General features: G+C 44.8%; 1 protein-coding gene across 1 annotated transcript; it reads right to left on the bottom strand.

Annotated features, from left to right (window-relative positions):
- Positions 1–1174: 1174 nt before the first annotated feature.
- On the bottom strand, positions 1175–17925 carry arhgap44a (Rho GTPase activating protein 44a). The gene is made up of 19 exons (XM_073494735.1): positions 17854–17925; positions 17602–17713; positions 17333–17409; positions 17136–17250; positions 16905–16973; positions 15951–16032; positions 15424–15551; positions 14551–14662; positions 13973–14054; positions 13701–13781; positions 12468–12581; positions 12294–12385; positions 12034–12217; positions 10107–10124; positions 9815–10003; positions 8176–8688; positions 4768–4913; positions 4177–4578; positions 1175–1516 (listed from the first exon to the last, which is right to left on the bottom strand). Exons 1-19 carry the CDS (start codon positions 17895–17897, stop codon positions 1362–1364), a joined length of 2715 nt encoding a protein of 904 aa, XP_073350836.1. The 5' UTR covers positions 17898–17925; the 3' UTR covers positions 1175–1361.
- Positions 17926–20150: the final 2225 nt, after the last annotated feature.

Here is a 20150-nt window from a genome sequence, read left to right on the forward strand (position 1 = left end):
AGAAAAATAACGTTCTGCTTTTTTTCTGCTGCAGCATCGTTTGTAACCTGGTGTCAGAGTGAAACATCATGAATCTACAGTAAACCTGTTCATCGTGTGCGGGGACAAAAATAACATCAAGTTTTTGAATCATTACACTTTCTACACATGATAAATATCAGCACATATATTATTATTATATATATTCAAGATATGCATTTTACATATACTTTTCCTCTCATTTATATACATCGATTTATGTACAGTCTTTGTATTTACACTTGGGGTCAAAGGTCACTGAACCTGAAGCACTTGAAACAAGGTTAAGGGAGAGAATCATACGAACCTAAAGGCAGTGTAGTCATCCATCCGTTATCGTCGAACCGTAACAGCAACGCGGGCGGTCTTAAATGTACTCTCCGAGGACAACAACAGCAACAACAGCAACAACAACAACAACAGAAAAAAACACTCACACCAAATAAAACACTGCCATTCTGAGGCCCGGCTCGTTCATAATCGGCTCGTCATGCAAAAAAAACAAAAAAAAAAACACATCGCGGTGCTTTTTTTCCTCGAAAAAAACTGAATAGGAGATGCAAGTTTCAAAAAGGATTTACAGTAACATTCTTCTCATACTGTGCTGGTATAAAGTGAGTTAAAGTGAGCTGACCTGCGTGGACTACAGTCGTTAAAGATGTGATAGAAGACCGGGAGGTGACGATAAGAATTAAACTGCATTAAAATGTTTCATCCTGCGCGCCGAAAACCTGTCTCGAAAGGGGGCTCAGCGTTTGTTTTTTTTTCTCCTCATGTGCACAAAAGCTCGAATACCCTGTGAGCATTGTTAAGACTCTCGCTCTGTCTCCGTGATTTCACCCTGAGGATGGGCTTTGCTCCTAAACCATGTCAGGCTCTGAGTTTTCCCCTAACCGAAAAAGTCGTATAACGTGTGAATATCATATTGCAAAAATTTTGATTGCATGTTCTAATAAGGCAAAAATAAGAAGAAAAAAAAACTCACAGAAAATACAGACCACTGCATCAAACAACAAAGATGAAACAAAGCAGAGCGAATAAAAAGAGAAAAATAAAAAAAATTGAATGTAATACTCATCTATATTCCAGTCTTTCCTCCTAAAGGCAACTGTTCCTCCACTATGGCATTTTGGTGTCTTTTTTTTTTTTAGTCACATTTATGTTCTAGCGAGCGATTGTAAGAGATGAGTTTCTTTGCAGCCTGCAGCAGATGTGTTCTGGTTTCAGGTGGGCATTGGTGAGGCCAGTGTGAGTTTTCCATCAGGCCTTGGGTGGCGACAGTTTAAAGAGAGTATGAACAGCCATAGGGGTGCTGGTAAGCTGTGATGCCTTAGGGTCATAGGTCATAGAGTGGTGCTCTGGGGCTCCTCCTCAGGCACAGCGTCCCCCTCTGGAGAGTCTGTCACTGCCACGGACCTCCTGCAAGGGGCACCGCTGAACTCATCGATGAGGCTGTCCAGATTGACATTGATGGAGGGGATTTCATAATTGAAGATATCTAATGGTGAGCGATGGTGGGAGAGGTGAGTGTGATGAGCAGAGAAGGCGGAAATGGTGATGTGAGCAAGAGGAGGAGGAGGAGGAGGAGGAGGAGGAGGAGAAGAGGGCGTATGATGATGACAATGAGGTGTAAAAAACGGAAGAGAGCAGAAATAATATTAATCTTTTTGAGTCTGGACTCATGGTAAGTGGCATAATGATGTCTTGCCCTGATTGGAATAATCAGTAGGTTACATGTGCTTCACATTCTACACAGGGATGTTTTTTTCAGTGTGCCGCTAGTCAGACGTGAACTCACTCAGAGACTAGCGTGTTTTTGTCACAGCTTTTTTTTCTGTCTTTTTAAAGGATAAGTTCACCCAAAACATGAAAATTCAGTCGTTATCTCCTCAGAGGACACGCTGATGTAGAGTAAAGTGAAGTTTCGCAGTCGAGAAAACATTTTTCTGGAGCTTCGCAGTGAAATAGTGTCGCAGCGTTCTGCTAAACAACTGAAGAAGATGGAGACGACCAAAACTCACTTGTTTCTGTTCCTGAGCTACACTGTAAAATCTGATAAAATGACTTGAGGATACTTATGTAAGTAAATTAAACTAATAATTTCAAGTTGTTAAAACTTTTCAGCTTGTACGACTTACACTTAAATTTCTACTTTACTTGGGAAATCTAAGGTAATTGTTTTCCTGACTTTTTCAAAATAAAATGAACTTTACAGTAAATTTACAGTGGAGGGCGTTGAATAATGGTCAGAACATTTTTTGCAGACCTTTATGATGCCACAGTGAAATTAAGTTGTTATTATCGTTGAAAAAGTTGAGAAATGGCCCCAAAATGGTGACCTGTGACCAGCAAAATCTAATCAGTTCATCCATGTGGTGAAATTCTCTGACCAGGTTCTTGAGATATCACGTTCACAAGAATGGGACGGACGGACGAACAACCCAAAAACATAACGCCTCTGGCCCACGGCTATCACTTTAGCCGCTAAGTGCTAAGTGCACTCAGCCTGAAGTGGGGATGGATCTATTTCCCCATCTGCTCCAGTTGTTCAGGAGAAACGCTGCAACACCGTCTTGTTGTGCAGCTCCAGAAATGTGATGCTGATTATGAAACGTCATCTGACTTTCCATCTGCGTGGGCCGTGAGCTGATAACCACTGAATTTACATTTATTTTTGGGTGAACTTCTCCTTTAAGACAACAACAACAGATATTTTGTCAGGTAGAAAAATACAATAACAGGTCAAAATGACTGCACAATGACACAGTACTGTACAACAATGGCCAGATAAACCAACACAGAGGCAACAAGATGTGTGTGGAACTCTGTGGAACAAATGGCACCAAGACACCAAGTGGGCTTGAAGTAACAATGGAGATCTCATGAGGACCGGGTTCAGTATTTGCTCTTATTGAAGATACTCTAATGTGCTGCTGCTGCTGTATTTACTGTAAGCAGCAGCTCCAAGCTGATGACTACTCCTGTGTAGGAATGAGATGGAGCGTGGCGGTGTAGTAAAAAGGGAGCAGAGGTTATAAAAAAGCGATGAACCTGCCAGAGGAGGACCGGGGGGGTTACCTGTGGCCCCCTGATACCGGTGGCAGGCGCGTTAGAGAGAGAGGAGGGGGGGGGGGGGATGTCTGCTGGCGTAGGGCTGGGAATGGGGAACGAAAAGGAGGAGGGGGGCTTTAAGGATGGACCTTTGTAAGCGACGGCGTCTGCAATGTGAGCGCAGTGTGGTGCACTCTGGGAAGTCCTTAAGCCATGCAGTATCGCTTGAGTCAGAAAACGCCAAAGAAAGAAAGAAAATCGGGAAAATGTTCCCGATTGAGAAGCTACTGGTTGTAGGTGTGTTTGAGGCAGGCTGCAGGAGACCCCAGAGGCAGCCACAGCACGAGGCCAGGCAGTGAAGATGGAGCGCATGGGGGGCGGGGACGGTCTGGCTTACCCTAAAAGTCCCCCTCACACTTAGCCCACACTGAATCCCCTGGCCTCACACAGCTGCAAGGTACACAATAGTAGCAGGGGGAACAAGAGAATGATAAATATAACAGAAGTGACAGAATGATCGGTATATAATGACAGAACACCTCATCATCAGAACATCATACTGTAGTTAAGAGTGTGGGGTTTTTTGTCTGGCTACGTTTTCCACGCCTGCTACGCAAAAAGTAAGAGAGAGAGTGGACCGGTGTGAGCCTCTGACCTACCTCTGCCGAGTGAGGGTCTGGGTAACACAGATAAACAGAGAGCACATGATGAATCTAATGGCAACTTCCATACAAGCAGGACGAGCTATGCTTCTCTGATGTTTCCACACATTACCCAGAAACATCATCACATAACACAAGCAATGAGTACATAGGTCAGGAGGTCTGCTCGCTACAGTAGCACAACAAAAAAAAGACCGCTAATATTTACATGGTATCATTCTCAGGCATCTGTGTCTAAAAGGCAACTTTAAATTCATTCAGACATTCGTGTGGGAACAGTCAGGAAAGGGGAGGAGGGATCTGTTTTATCTACAGCGTCCTACAGAGTCCTACACTCGTCCGCCGTCTCCATTGGACAGAGCCACAGCGAGTCTGAGAGAGGGCCGCTGCAGCCCCACCTGTGGTGGCGGCGGCGGGGGGGTTGTTGCCAAGGGGTAGTGATTACCTGTAGACATGCTCTCCCCAGGAGACAGTCCATCCAGGAGGCCCTGCTCCAGGGGCTGGGGCACTGGGGCCATGCCCGGGCCAGTGAGCAGCGGAGGGGCTGTGGGCGGCTGAGGAGGGGGCAGACTGGGTCTCTGCCTGGGCTTTGGGGCGGGCCGCGACTTGGTGAGCGTTCCCGTCAGAGAGGGCGGGGACGAAAGGGAGTGGGGCGCCCCCAGTGGGGTCTGCCCGGGGGAGGATGGGGGCACTTGCCCTGGAGGGCAGACCAGTCCATAAGGGGAGGGAGTGCTAGGAGGTGTGGGGGACAGGCTGACAGGTGACGGCTGACCTGTGGACTGGTCGGACATCCCGCCAGACTGGCCGTAAGGGACCTTCGGAGGCACAGGGGCCAACTTCTTTGAACCTGGAAACACACAACACAGTCACGTTACCGTCTGCTGCTGAATATTCTTTAAACGGGAAGAAAAAGGTCGGTCGTCACACTTCTTTCACTTTCATTTACAAGATCTAATAAAGGTGACAACCGGCCCTGTTTCTCCCCGACTGACGAATGTCATTTTTAATGTCAGCTCAGATTGAGGGTGGTGCCGACCTTTGCGCAGGGTGTGTGGACTGTGCTCTGTGGAGTGGGGGGACTGGCTGCTGCTCTGAGGACTACTGCTGGGGGGGACAGTAGGACCTGCCACCTGGATGCCTTTGTGTCCAATGACAGGTGAGAGCTCTTTACTCTTCAATGAACTGAAAGAGACAGGCAGACATTAGTGTGTGAACAGAGTCAGACAGACAGTACGCTCATAAACTGGGTCAGTACACCTCATTATCACCACCACCATCATCATCATCATCATCATCACTTATGAGTGTTTTACAAAGTTCACTGTAACCAACTGTAAAGATTAAATCAAGCAGAGCTGCAACTGACCATTATTTTCATTATTTTCACGATTAAACGATGAAGTTTAGTCCATAAAATGTCAAAAATGAAAAATGAAACATCACAAACACCAAACAAACAAACAGTCCAAAACCCAAAGACTCTTCATTTACTATCAGAGGTGACAAAGAAAAAGCAAGAAAATCCTCACACTGAAGAAGCTGGAACCAGCAAACGTTCGACATTTCTGCTTGAAAACGGAATAAAACCTTCGATAAATGATCAAAAAAGTTGGCGATTAAATTTGTTTCAGTCAACTAATCAGTTAATCGACTAACCGTTCCAAGTGTTTACAGACCAAACAGTGTCACACCTTTTTAAACGCCTCCTTTTTAACAGTTTTTAGACACAATCGGTGCACAAAAGTTCCTAAAATTGATCACAGAGACACCTAGTAGTGTATTTGTGACATTCTTGTCTTTTTCATTGATAAAAAGGTCACTGACCAATCAGGAATTGTGAACGTGGACTTTTTAAAATATAAAATAATGAAGTCAGATGGCATTGGCACGTCAATTAGACAAACCTGATCCGAATTTCACCATTACTATCACATCTAGATCCAGTCAGATGGATGTTATGATGATTAATTAGAAAAATAATCAGTTTTAATAGTATAAAGAAAAGTTGCAGTTGGACAGAGTTGTCTTTACTCTACAGGAGCCTGTAGCACTCAAAAAGGACGTTAATGATGTCGCCTGAGCTACACACCAGCTGAGATCTAAACCGAACCACAACAAAGACTTCTTCCCTGCATTAATGAACAGATGGCGTGCATATTTGTATCCTGCAACAAATAACAGGAAGTAGCATGAACGCGTCTTTGGGGCAGAAACCCGTTAATTAACTGAGCTCAGTATCGGGTTCATCATTTTAATTAGAAAACAGACGCTAGCAGCAGTCGCGTAAAAATATGAAAATATTTAATTTATTGATTAACATACTTTTAATTTCTTACTAGACTGTGTGGAAAGACAATAAACATGATTAATTATGATTGTTGATCTTGTGTGAAAAATCACTACATATATTTATTAAGATATGACGTTAAAGACACCAGTAATATGGGAATAACATTTCATATACCGTACATTTCTCTTTCCCTGCTTCCTGCTTTTAAAACACAGTTATTACATTTAAATAAACTTATTAGTAAAATATATATATAACAATAATATAGACGAGTATAGTTGCTTAAGTCGTAAGAACTCGTGCCCACAAAGAGCGCCCGTGCTGCAGTATGGTCGTCACATTTAGGATTATGTGACATCTAATTAACTGCGATCCCCTGCAGGCCCCTCCGAGCTGTGCGTCCACGGTAAAATAAGCCGTCTGAACGTAGAGGGAAGTCAGAGAGATACCGAATCACAAGAAGAGGGACGGTTATGAAGCGAGCTCGTTCTGACCGCTGACAAAGATTGGCCGTAATGATTCGCGCTGTCCTGCGAGGTTGTAACACCAAAGACTTGTGAGTCAGGAAGCTGCCACAGTCGCTCAGACAAGCTCAGCACTTTGGAGTCGAGCTGGAAGATGCTTATACTGCATGAAGATATTCTATACCGCAGCTCGCAGGACATTAATGCAAACTGGATACTCCGTTATTAACCCTGATAATCTTCATTAAAGGGACAGTTCACCCCCAATCAAATACAAATCTTTCCTCTTACATGTAGTGCTATTCTTAGTTCTTACTTATTGGTGTGAGTTGCAGAGATGTCTGACTTCTCTCTAATATAATGGAACGAGTTGGCGCTCGGCTTGTGGTGCTCAAAGCGCCAAAAGACACATTTCAGAAACTCAACGGCAACGTCGCTTTCCAGACTTCATGACCCTGTTACTCAAGATGATCTACAGACCTTGTTGTGAGCAGTTTCAGGAACTATTTTCTTAATGAATCATCGTGAACGGTCCTTAATTTGTATATCAGGATCATCCCAGAGCACAGAGAGGGCGCTGTTCTGGCAGGTTAGGGGTAGAGAAAGGTGTGCATGGACCACGTCGGACTGTGCCTGAGTACTACAGAGTACTACTAAATACAATTAAATCAAAGGTGCAATATGTACGAATTTTAGTTTGAAACATTAAAAAATTAACTTAAATTATCGATAGAATGTGAAGAAATAACAACAATAACAAGACATCTGTATATTTTGCTGCAGAAATATCTACTGAAGTTAGCATGCTAACAAGCTAGCCCCAGCCCGTCCAGTCTCGTAACACAACTTTGCACTCAGGAGGTGATCGTGAGGTAGGTGCTCAGGCCTTCAGCGCTAATTAACTAGCTAACAGCAGCTGCAGTTACATAGTTATAGTTATACATAGTGCACCTTTAATATATTACAAACTGTATTTACAGATAGTGAAAAGGTAAGTGCCCGCACAAATTAAGCCCAACCTCACAGAATGAAGCCTGCATCTACTCATGGATGAGATGCTAGCTGACTAAGCTAACTAAGCTAAGCTAGGAGGATTTATGTTTGCATCCCGTTGTGTCTCACGAGTCTCCCATCCATGACTAGTTGCACATTTCCTTCTGCACAGTGATACAGAAATAAGACGGTTGCTACATGAAAGAGACGACACTACTCGAGAGAAGGCAGACATCTCTACAGCCGATATCTAAAACATCTGGCAACTCACAGCAAAACAATCTGTAAAGGATAAATAAAAAAAATGTGTATTTTTGATTTTGGGGTGAACTGTCCCTTTAAAAAAACGTGATGCTTTCCTTCTGCTGGTTAGTAAAAAAAACTGCTGCGAACTGTAGAATAAATACATTCATATGCTACATTTGACAGCCATATGCAGCCTTGTCCATGTATTTATACCAGCATGAAACCGAGCGCTACATAAGCCAGTAACATCCTCAGTTGCCGGGCCGCCCCCGTAAGAGGCTTCCCTGCACAACCGGGATGTTACAGAATCTGAAGTCATGTCATCTGAAGGGGGGAGGACTCAAACCAAAAAAGCAAAAAAGAAAACATGAGCCAGCGAGCTAGAGGAGAGGAGAGATACAGCTGCCACTCTGTGATGCATCCACAGTGGCCATGGGTGTGTTGTAGTTACCTAGTCAGCCTGGGGGGTCCTCTCTCTCGGACACACGGACAGGCAGCCCACGGCGGGGGCGGGGGCGCGGACGAAGGGAGGCTAGGGGGGTTGCCAAGGGACTGGTCATGGCGGGTTAGTACCAGGGGGGTTTTGATGTAGAGCGGTGAGGCGTTAGTGTCTGCTGGGGCGGCATGCGACATGTCACCAGGCGGGCTGTGCTTGGGGAAGTGCAGACAGCTGGGTTTGGGGTTCGAATTGATGTCGAGTGACGAGGAGGAGGAGGAGGAAGAGGAGGAAGGGGGCGGGGCGGGGGGAGTGAAGCCAGACCAGCGCAGCGGGGGCGGGGGTGAGGCGGGGGGCTGGGACTCTGGACCCGGTGCCACGGGGCGAGCGCAGGGTGGGGGTTTGGGGTAGAAGTGGTGCGGGCCGGCGTGGCACGAGGAGGTGGGGTAAGGGGGGGGTGGCCGGTCCTCCCCCTGGGGTGGGTGGGCATGAGAGGTGTCCGGCCGATTGGGCGACACGTTGTCTGAGCTGTAGATATTAAGAGAATAGACAGCACAAAAGAAACAGCTCTGGTGATTGAACAGGGAGACGCATTGGAGCGATAAAGGATAAGCTGTTTTGATGATCAGGGTGTTAGTGTGTTAGTCGGTCCGAAAGCCAAAAACAGAAGAAGTAAAAAAAAAAACTGCATTTTTAGGGTGGGTGGTGGGCACCAAGCTTTAGCACACACTCAGCTTAGTGCAAATACAAAGACAAGCACAAAGAAAGAGCAAAGGAAAAGAAAGTTTTATTGCCAAAAGGAAAAAGAAGAGTGTGTTGGACTCCCTCTGTGAGCACCTTGTGTCTGCACACTGCATGGAGCTGTGAGGATCTGTCTCTGCACCTTACAGTGTTATCAAGCTGAGCCCATGACTCAATATCTCCTCTCTGCTGCTGCTGCTGCTGCGTAGAGGAAAAACACCCTATCTGCCCTTTATCTTACACTATATGACTTATTTGCATGGCAGGTCCTGCAGCCAGCCCAGGGCAGTGTGAAACAGACACAAAACCCTTTCATCGGCTGAAAGAGCCACAGGAGAGGAGGAGGAGGAGGAGGAGGAGGAAGAGGAGAAGGGAAGCCAGCCAAGCCAGAAGCCATATTATCTCGTGTCTGCCACACGGGCAGAGCCAGCGACCATGAGGTGATTATTCATGTGTTTAACTATGATAATCATACCAACAAATGGTGAAATCAGTCAGAGTGTCAACAGAAAAAGGAAATAATTCACGACCAAAGCTGAGAAAAGCCAAGCCACGACAATGGGAGATTGGAAATATTAACATGCTCGCAAAAGGACTTGCGGATTGAAGCTTAGTGCACACAGTGTACAGAAAACAAAACTTCTACACAGTATTTGGACTAAAACCTTTAAAATGTCATTATCCTGTTTGAAAATTTTAACCCACAGTGACATCAACCTGACAAAACAAACAACAGGGAGAACTGAAGAGACGTGGAGAGTGAGAAACCGAAATAATAACAGAATGAGACATGAAGGTGATTAACACGGCCACACAGCTCAGAAAAGTTACTGATGGTGATGATGATGATGGCGATAAAAAATGGAAGAGGACTGGAGGAAGAAGGGGACAAGCGTCTCCACTGCCGACTTACCAAACCCTCTCTCCGAGCGGAGGCGTCGCGGACGGGGACGTGGCGAGCTCTCCGGGCTGCTCGGGGATCAGCGTGTCCGCGGGAGAACCGGGGCCTTGCATCCCGGGAGGGGTGGAGGAGGCCTTGCGGGCCAGCGTGGCCGAACCCTTACGAGACACCCAGGAGGTATCCATAACCCGGACGCCCATACTGGAGACGAACACATACAGGAAGTCACACATTATGATGAAGAAAGAGGCAGAGGAGGAGGGGTGGTGGTAAGGGAAAGAAGTGGGGAAAAACGTGGGCGTACCTTTGTATCTTCCTAATGCTGCGTTAGTAGGGGAAAGAGAGGCAAAAGGGAGATGAGGTCAGAAGTAATGCAGACATGAGTTCACAGTCACACTCTGTATACTGTATGTGGAGGGGAGGTGAGATCCACAGAGGCAGGGAGGAGCTGGAGTGATGTTTCAGAGGTGAGGAGACGTCAGGACACGTAACCAGCCTGCACTGATCTACTGAGCAATTAAAGGCCTGTTTGTTCAAATTAAACCTGCTTAGTCCTGCAAACACACACAGAGCGAATGTTTTTTCCTGAGCTAATTGTGCTAAACAGATAAAAAGCTATTTCCTATCAACCCATATTAGTAGCTGTTGAGGAGAGACACTACAGGTGAACAGGGTATAAAAATGTAACTAATAGATATAAATCTTCTGTTGATTACTTCCATTATGACATTTATTTTTGTATTAAGCTTCATTAGCTCAGTTAGCCGTGCAGCTAGTGGTCCCATGAGCGATTCTGTATCTACTCTGCCCAGACTTGGAGCTCCAACTAGGGGAGTGTTGGTTGGTGTTGGTGTTTACACCGTTAGCACAGGAGCTCCGGGCGGCTGGGCGGAGAAGGATTTTTTTAGGCTTGGGGAACCATAGACGTCATTAAAATTACATTACATTGTATCGTATTGTATCTTATCTAATCTTATCTTATCGTATTGTATTGCATCTTATTGTATCGTATCGTATCGTATCGTAGCGTATCGTATCTTATTATATCGTATCGTATTGTAGCGTATCGTATCTTATCGTATCTTATTATATCGTATCGTATTGTAGCGTATCGTATCTTATTGTATTGTACTGTATCGTAGCGTATCGTATCTTTTCGTAGCATATCGTACATATTGCACCTTTAAAGACAAAATAAGTAACAATCAAGTAACAACATCTTAAAGCGACTCAACCTTTATTATATATTTTGTTGCGTTGTATACTTAAATGTATCCCAGATGTTTCCAACAATGTTTAAACGGAGAGAAATCCTCGTTTCACTCAAGCTAACGCCGCGTTTCATTCGGCCGCCTGTCGCTTTAACATCCCGATCTAAACTTCTTTTGAATACAACTTTAAAACATTACCTCATCCGATATTTATGTCTGAATCACTTCAGATAGATTGTTATCAACAATAGTGGTTGTTAAACAAAGATAACAGCAGCTCCCATGATCCCTTGCTAAATTTACATTGTCAAACAACCGTATGTCTTTGTTTTAACTGACGCTGTCTAAATAAATATGCAAACATTTGCACACAGAACATACTGTATATCTGCACTAAAACAAACACCTGAATGTGTCTTCTGGACAGATGGGATGCACAGATTTATGCTGCCTTCACCAAATATGATGGTGGTATTTTGGTGAAGGCATTGGCTTTTTTTTAAACTCTGCCAGTGTTTTTCCACCGGCTGCATGAATGACTCAGGCCAGGTGACGTGCTAGCAAGACTGTGAAGGAGGAGCTGGGTGTGGGAGGATGGAAGATAGCCCTGAAGAAATATTTCCTCAGAATAAAAAAGATGTAACCAGCAGTGCTCCATCGGAGACCCAGACGATGACACTCGAGGCAATTCAGCCCCATGTATTCAAATGACACTCAGCCTTCTGAATGCCGATGGGGGACGTAGCTGAAATTATTGACAGGTGAGATATATACGGTCCGATCCTCCTCTCCCTGTAGTCTGTGGATGCATTTGACTCACGGGAGCGGACAGCTTTAGATTACAGGATGTGTAAATACACCACAGAGTTAATGGGTTTTTAATGTGCACGTGTCACCGGCTCAGATATGAGAATCAAACATCAGATGCCTGCGAGGAGGCGTGGGCGGGAAAAAGAGAGAGAAGCAAGGAGAGTGAAAGAGTGAGAGGTGGGCAGCAGAAGGATGCAGTTGGCATCGTACCCATCCTTCTTGTAAAACTCCAGCATCATGTTGTCCGTGGCAACGCTCAGTGGGCGTCGGCTCTGGTCGTGCTGCTGCTTGCGCTCCGATTGGTCCATGTCCGGGGAGGGCATGGAGCTGTAGTTGGAGTTGTGGTTGGTGTGGATCGGGCTGCCGTAGCTGCCGGTCAGGTTGAATTCAATCTCTGAGGGAGGGAGAGGACGACATCAGCGTACATGTTACAGCAGGAAACTATCACATACATATTACATGATCCCGACCTCCAGGGAAGAACCAGTCAGCGTGCTGGATGATGGGCTCAATGATGCCGACGATCTGCAGGGACAAGGTGGTCATCATCTCCGTCATGTTCCTGGAACAAAGAGAAATAAGTGAACTGCAGCAGGATCCCTCATGTGACGAATGTATAACATGTAAAATAGTTCAGTACATACGGTTCTGTGTGCGTCCAAAGCAAGTTAGGACCCAGAACAATCGCCATGTTACCAGGAGTCATCTTGTTGGCGTCTTGGTAGTCGCTTAGCTTGGCTAAGAATTTGACGAGATATCTGTGGGATTTAAATGAGAAAGTGCATTTTAAAACCAGTTTACACCTCATGAATACCTTTTATTAACAGACAGTACATCATCATCAGAGCTGTGTTAGTCTCACAAAGCCAGACCTTTCTTCACAACGCTGTGTCAGCGCTGGAGAAAGTTCTGGCTGCATCATCATGATTCTGGTACAGGGGGGAAAAAACCCACTCTGGCTTGTTTGTATCTCTTGTAGCCAATCACAATTATGTAGGACGGCGCTAAACCCGGGGTGCAAAATAGTGTCAGTGGGAACATGAGGAGCTGAGCCCTGGCACTGAGAAGGTAAGAGCTGCTAGCTCGTTAGCGATCGTGTTGGGTTAATTTGCCATTTTCAGCGTGTATGTTGCTAGCCTGGAGGATGTTGTTGTTGTTGGTGTAGTGATTTAAAAAATGGTCGGGGAGTGCCGACTGATATAGGCACCCAATGGGAGGCTTATACAAACAGCCTACATCTGCTGAGTCAGACTGTAGCTGTGCACATCGCAGCCTGTGTTGGTAAGTAACAGCAGCAGCAGTTTAAACCTGCAGATGTAGATATTTTGACATCATCATAATGAAAATGATTACTATGCTCTAAAACTCTCTGGTTACATTCCACGTCTCTTATTTGACTTTTCCTCGCCCCTTGATCCCTTGCTTTCTGTTCGGCCATCTTGCAGGCCGTCCCAAAGCTCTTATTTCTGCTCTGAGGAGCGAGGAGCGAGGATGTATGTGAGCGGCCTTCCTGGAGGACTTTCTCTTCTCTCTCCTCTCTCTTTGCATGGTTTCGCAAACGAGGGAAATGTGGATGCAATTAAGGAGGCTTGAGACGTATCCATCGTCTGCAGGTGTCAGTATTTCGAAGGTCAACTACTTTCTTTGCCTGTAGGTGGCGCTTTTTGGGCTGAAACTGATGTTCTGGTTTCATCAGTTTAATGAGGGCTTAGTTTTGGGTAATTTGCGTCAATGACTCAGCTGTTCACAGTTTATTTTTCGGGGAGTTTCTTCTTGGCTTCTCAGAGAGCCTGACGAGCCAGCGAAACGTTAAAATCTTTCATTGCTTCTCAGTCTTTCGGTAGAAGTCGGGCCAGGAAAGCTGGAAAGCAACTGACCTGAAATTGTTCAAGTTGTCTGTGGGGAGTTTTTCACACGCTGCCATCAACGCCTGTAGTCTCTTGTCCATATCTTGAACGCTGGAGAAATAAAAATAAAAAAATCATTAGAGTTTACAGTCGCTCCACTTCTTAATAAATGTCACCAATATTTCATTTTGGCAGTTTAGACCCTCTGAATAAAAGACTTTTGGACTGTTTTTCCATTTTCCATCGTGGCCAGTGGCATAATTCAAGAAAACACTTTTAATAAGAAAACAACAACAACTCACTTCGAGGCCTGAATCCATTCATCATAAAGTTCAGTGGTCATCAGAGGCTCGGGGAGCTCACGGAGGTATGATTTCAGAGCCCCTTTGGGTGAGAAAAACAGGGAGCAAAAAAAACGGGTTGGCTCTTTTTTTTCAGAGGAGGAGAGGCTTGTTTTTTTTTTTTCACTGCCGAGGCTGTGCCCCATATCTCCACTCCCCCCCTCCAGCAGGCCCTCGCAGCCCAGTGCAGCTGCCAGATTCAGATTGCTCAACACAGATTTCATGCTAATGTGTGAAATGGACGGCGATATCAGGACAAAAAGCCTTCAGGAGAAATGAGCACTGAGGGCAGAGCTGATGAAGACGGCTCACTGACTGTTCTGCTCGCCTGGAGAAGCACATTTTCCGCCGACTAGGTGCAGAAATCTGAAAACTTCGGTACAGTACGACGACCTTTACGTGAACCGTTGTGTGAGAATCTTTGCCTTTAACCTAGATGTAGTCTACAGTTGTTCTTCCTAACTCACAATGACAGAGTGTAGGGGGTTGTTGTTATGGAAATGTGCTTTGAACAAAGCATCTGTGTGGGCGTAGTTCACCTGCGATGGCGTGCGGGTCGGAGGAGTACTCCTGCACATCCAGAACGCCGCAGTCCAGGGACGCTTTCAGCTTCTTCAGCTTGGAGGCTGACGGAGCCACTCTGAAGAGGCCCTGCAGCCCACACACAGGAAACACACAATCATGTGTGATCATCAGCGCTAACGTGACCCGTGCATACATTCTGCAGCCTCCATCGCTGCGCACTCGACACTATCGATGATACGTAACACAGGAACATACGTTACAGCACGTTAACTGCAAAACATGTCGACAATATTTATACTTCTGTTATATGACACTATAATTTGAGTCGGTCTATTTACCACAAACAAATAAAAAACCATGGTGAAGATGATTAGTGACCTCGATATCACAGAAATGTTGTTTCCTGTTGCTGCTCTCCTTCCTTAACTGGATTTAATTTTAATTTAAAGGTCAAGAAGATAAGAGTCAGTCAGCTTTCCAGTCAAACAAGGAGAGAGAGATAAAAATCAGGTTTAAACTGTTTACTGAATTTTAAAAAAGCAACAGCAGCCCTGTTCTTGAAAGTGGTCTGTTGTCAGATATACAGAAACATTTTGAACATTTTGAACAGGATGTCTGGTGCTGTGCTGTGTGAGTGTGTGTGTGGGTGTGATTGGTTGGAAGCTCGTCTTTTTAAGATGTAATTTGTAAGAAAACGGCCAGAATTCAGAGGTAGCTCCAAAAAATATAGGGTGGCGGCATCACCGCTAACTGCTGCTCACAATCCACCTTATTCCCAGATCCCATGTGTGTGCAGGTTATGGCCACTGGCACGTCCTGTCACTGAACAGGAACAACAGCTTATTAATCTAAAATGCTCTGTGTGTGTGTGTGTGTGTGTGCTTTACCTCCTCCTGCATGCCACACTCTAACAGCATGGTGACACAAGCCTCGATGGGGAAGGCGATCTCTCTCCCACTAATATTCAGGTGCTCCTCCAGAGACTTGCCAAACGACGGCTTCTCCACCCACGCCTCTGCAACACAACACGACACAACACAGCAGCTCCAATCACAAACAAACCTACGCATCACAGCCGCGTCTCCTCCCGCCGGACCGCTTCCGACCAATGGCAGCACAGATATTAAGTTTTGTGACGACTTTCTTGTTTGTATCACACGTCAGCGCCACGTCATCATTTTATATATTTATTCGGATGATGAAAGACGTCTGTTCGATTCAGAGCTTGTAAAGTAGCGATAGCTTGAATATGAAGGTGGATAATTATAGCTTAACGAGATTGTCATGTGACACGTCGGGGCTGCTTCTCATCTGAATATTGCTTTAGGTGCAGAATTGGAGCAGATCCACACACACACACACACACACACACACACACACACACACACACACACACACACAGTGTAAGACTCACCTTGGTGAGCTTTAATCTGGGGCAGGATGCTGTGAAGAATCTCTAATGACTTCCTGTGATACTCTGCCTGTGTTTCTATCAGCTGCAGACGGAGAGGAGAGAGTGTTCGTGTGCATCACACAATAAAGTTATTACATCATTTGTAATGTTTACCATAAACTGTGTTATCATGGGCTGCAGCGATTATAGATTTTAATGGTACGATTATAATCACAGTCTCAGGGTTTCACACGTATTAATCACATGAGTGTTTTTAATAAGAGGTTTGGTTGTATTTTGTCCCCACAAATGTTCTCTGTTGCCTCTTGTTTTTAAGAGTTGCTGCATTTTAAAATAGAAATAAAACGTACAAAATAATGCGTATAAATAAAGGAAAGGTGTTGTTTACTTAGGCAAAAAATGAAAGAAAGAAATTACAGTAATCTCTTTTGCAGGTGTTACACCCTTAAGAGGATTATATGCTGAAATTGCTCCTTTTCCTTCTTTGTTGCCTTCGGTTTACTTTGCGTTGCATGAAAACTCTAACTCGCAGCTACTTCGCTGGCTGCAAATGAGACATTTATATTAAATTCCCTACCGACTGAGTGTTACATTAGAAGGAAATTCTATTATTTCTAAGCCTGGGCCCGATATGTAAATGATTCATACTTTCCTAAAGTTTTGACGGCTGCCACAACGCAGCTGCAAGGGGTGCAACGAAATCCTTTTGGACAACTCTGGCTGTCAAAGTTACGTCCACTAACAGTGTTGAGGAATTCCCCTTGAAGTTAAACTCGCCACTATACAGAACCTCTGAGTGCGTCTGAGCCTTCACGGTTTCAAAACCAGGACATTTTAAAAACCACAGTCACCAGTAAAATCATTTAATCGCTGCATCCCTCATGGGGGACAACATTTTTCTTTGCAGAACAGAAAAACAAACACAATATTTAATTACATTCCCAGTGTACTTACTGTCTGGAAGTAGTTTGCATAGTCTATTTCTTTGGCCACAAAACTGTACATATCTGCTGACAGCTGATCCTGAAACAGAAAGCAGAGACCGGCCGTCCTTAAAGAAATGATCTCACCCACATGTGACTGTAACATCATCCTGGCACTGTGGTGCATTTGTGTCTGATACATGCAGGAGGGATATAAATCAAACTGAGAGCTTGAGGAAGGAATAATGTTCGACTGTCTCACCCGACAAATCTCCATCCGATTGGCCGCCTCCTCCATCTCCTCTCGGAGAGACTCGGATTTGGCGCCGGGCTGCAGCGTGCTCGGGTGACTGGATGACTTGGACGACTGGTGAAATCTGTGGGCACGAGGTGAAAAAAACAAACATGTAAAACCTGAGCCTTTGTTTTAAGAAAATGAATTTGTGGACGTGGCCTCACCTTGTCCGAGCGGAGTCCATGTCCAAGACAAGTTTAGCTAAGTGCTTCCTCTGTTTCTGGATGTTGGGGATGTCCACCTTGCAGAGGAATATCAAGCAGAGGATTAAAGTCAGCTCCGAGCGACACTTTTATGTAAATGAAGATCATATTCTGCTTGAAATTTTATGCTAACGACGCCAGAAATAAAAAAAAAAGTGACAGAGTGCGACTCTGTAACTCATGTCAGGGAGGTGTTGAGCTCTTAATTGGTGCAATAAGTTACAGCTCACCTCGGCGAGCACGTAGAGAGGCTCCACCACATCGCGCTCTATCTGGAACTCGAACTGGATGAGCTCCTGGGCCAACTTCTCCTCCGTCTCCCCGCACATCTTCAGCATCTTCCTGTTTGGTGAAAGTCACAGGCAATCAGAGACAATTAATATGCAAGACAAGGGTAATGAGGACGGAGAAGATATCCAATAGCCGAATCAATAATTAAAGATGACTCTCGCTCTCTCTCGTGTGTTTTCTTCATGACTTACCCCAGTAGAGAGTCGTCCCCCAGCACCGCGGCACCCTCCACCATACACTGTGCCAGGATCGTGAGCGGGAGTTTTTTCTGACGGCAGAGAGAAAACGATATTAGAGGAAGCGACTGCAGAGATTCGTATGTGGGATGATGAATAACGCGGTGTGAGACGGGTGATGGATGCAGTCACTCACAGAAGGCGACTTGACGGATCTCTTCTCCATGTCGGTGCCCTGCTGACCCTGCAGGCAGGCCGTCAGCTTCTTGTGGGTGCTGTGCGACACCTGTTTGACCAGGTCCAGACGCTTCTCCACCTGGACGAACACACACAGCAGAAACATCTCGGCATACTCACACATACTCACATCTATTACCACAGACACAACACTGCTGCTGTCTTATGTTACAGACGGGCAGTAAACAAGTTAAACACATGCGCAAGTGTTATACTTCCTTTGTATTTAAGACAGGGCTCCATTTTAGGATTATTCATCACTTTCACAGTTAATTGGTTACTCATTTAGTCTATAAAATGTCAAAAAACTGTACAAAATGCTCATCACAATTTCCCAGAGACCAAAGTGACGTCTTCAAACCAGAGACTCTTCATTTACTGTCATAAATGACAAAGAAAAGCAGCAAATCTGCTAATTTAAGCGGCTGGAAGCAGCAAATGTGTTTGAAAAATTAATTAAATGATTAGTCAATCCATGAGTGATGGTTGAACTCTACTTAATTCATTTAATAATAAATACTGTTCACTCAGTACAAGCAGTTTAACATTGTTTTGGGTTGTGCCGTGTTGTGTTGCGTTAATCCAAAATATCAGATAATATTAATAACCATTCATCTCGAGTGGGGAGGAAATCAGAAGGGAAAAGCAGATTTCATTTTCTCAGATTTAGAGTCACTATGTCACTAAAGACTTATTGTACGTGACCTGTGAAGAGACTTTGCTTTAAGGCATCACGAGACAAAAAAACGCTGGAGACGCAGATCACGAGCGTCATAATCACATTATTTACACCTGTTAATGTAACTCAGCGTGAATAATGAGAGGACCGACTGCTAAGAGACCATCGGCTAATCAAAGACTAACAAGTCTGATTCACAGGTGTTGTGATTTCCCTCCCTGCCAACACACACACACACACACACTGTCACACACACACACACACACACTCTCACCTGTAGAAGGTCTTCACTTAACACCTCTGTTTTTTCCGCCCTGTAAAGATAAAAGTGTAAAAACAGTCAGTGAATCCAGGAGAGACAACATGAACATTAGCTGATGTTATGACTGTACATGACACACGTCTGTTTGTGTCAGTGAACGCAGCTTCTGTACACAGTCGGTGTTAAGGTCTTTATTCGTCCTTCATGTGTAAATAAGACTATCTAAGTGTTAATAACGGCATCATAAACACATTCATTGTTAGCTTATAAGATAGTTATTCATTCAAGCACTAATAAGTAACTTGTTAACAGTTTATAAACGGTTATAAAACGTCGACAAACTGATGATAACAACATTACAAACACATTTACTGTTCATCCCTGTATATGATTCATGATGACATGTTAGCTGAAGTGATTTATGGCTCTCTGCGCGTCTCGTACGTATCCAAATGTATTTCACATCAGCGTGTCTTTGCCAAAATGTTCCCCTGTTGTGAAACAAAGTCCCAGCTGTGTTACATTTCATGCAGAATCCCTCACTGACTCTCTGCACATCATCATCATCAATGTGGCAGTGCACCACACATCCATGCTCCTGTCCCTTTGGAGCATATGTGGGTGCTCAAGTGAGCTCATCTGTGTGTGTGTGTGTGTGTCCCTCTGTGACTTAGACACAAGATCAACATATTCATTATCAGGCTGAATGACTGAATTCATGCTGCAAACTCGCTGGAGTGTCCTGACACCAGCGTGAGTGCAACAAGCAGGACGGTGGCCACCGAAGGCCACTGATTCAAATATGCCAGTTCCCACCGAGGAGCATCACGTCCCACCGTGAATCCAGCAGACTGGGGACTTAGCCAAAGACTGAAGGAAAGGGCAGAGCTGCACCGCCGCTGAAGCAGATAAAACTACTCATCCGGAGTACTGAATGAGCCATAAGCTCGGGAAAAAAAGCAAACCACTGGATTTCATAAATACACGGTGTCAGCTCGGTTCAGAAAGCTTATATATTAAGACTTGGGTTCTTTTACAGCGAGAAGATTTCCCCACAGAGCTCAGTGTGCTTTTATAATCCTTCAAGAAAAGATAGATTCCCTCCTCGGAGCACCTGCAGTATATTACATGTCT

Source organism: Pagrus major, chromosome 23, assembly GCF_040436345.1.
Source record: "Pagrus major chromosome 23, Pma_NU_1.0".
Taxonomy (NCBI): Eukaryota; Metazoa; Chordata; class Actinopteri; order Spariformes; family Sparidae; genus Pagrus; species Pagrus major.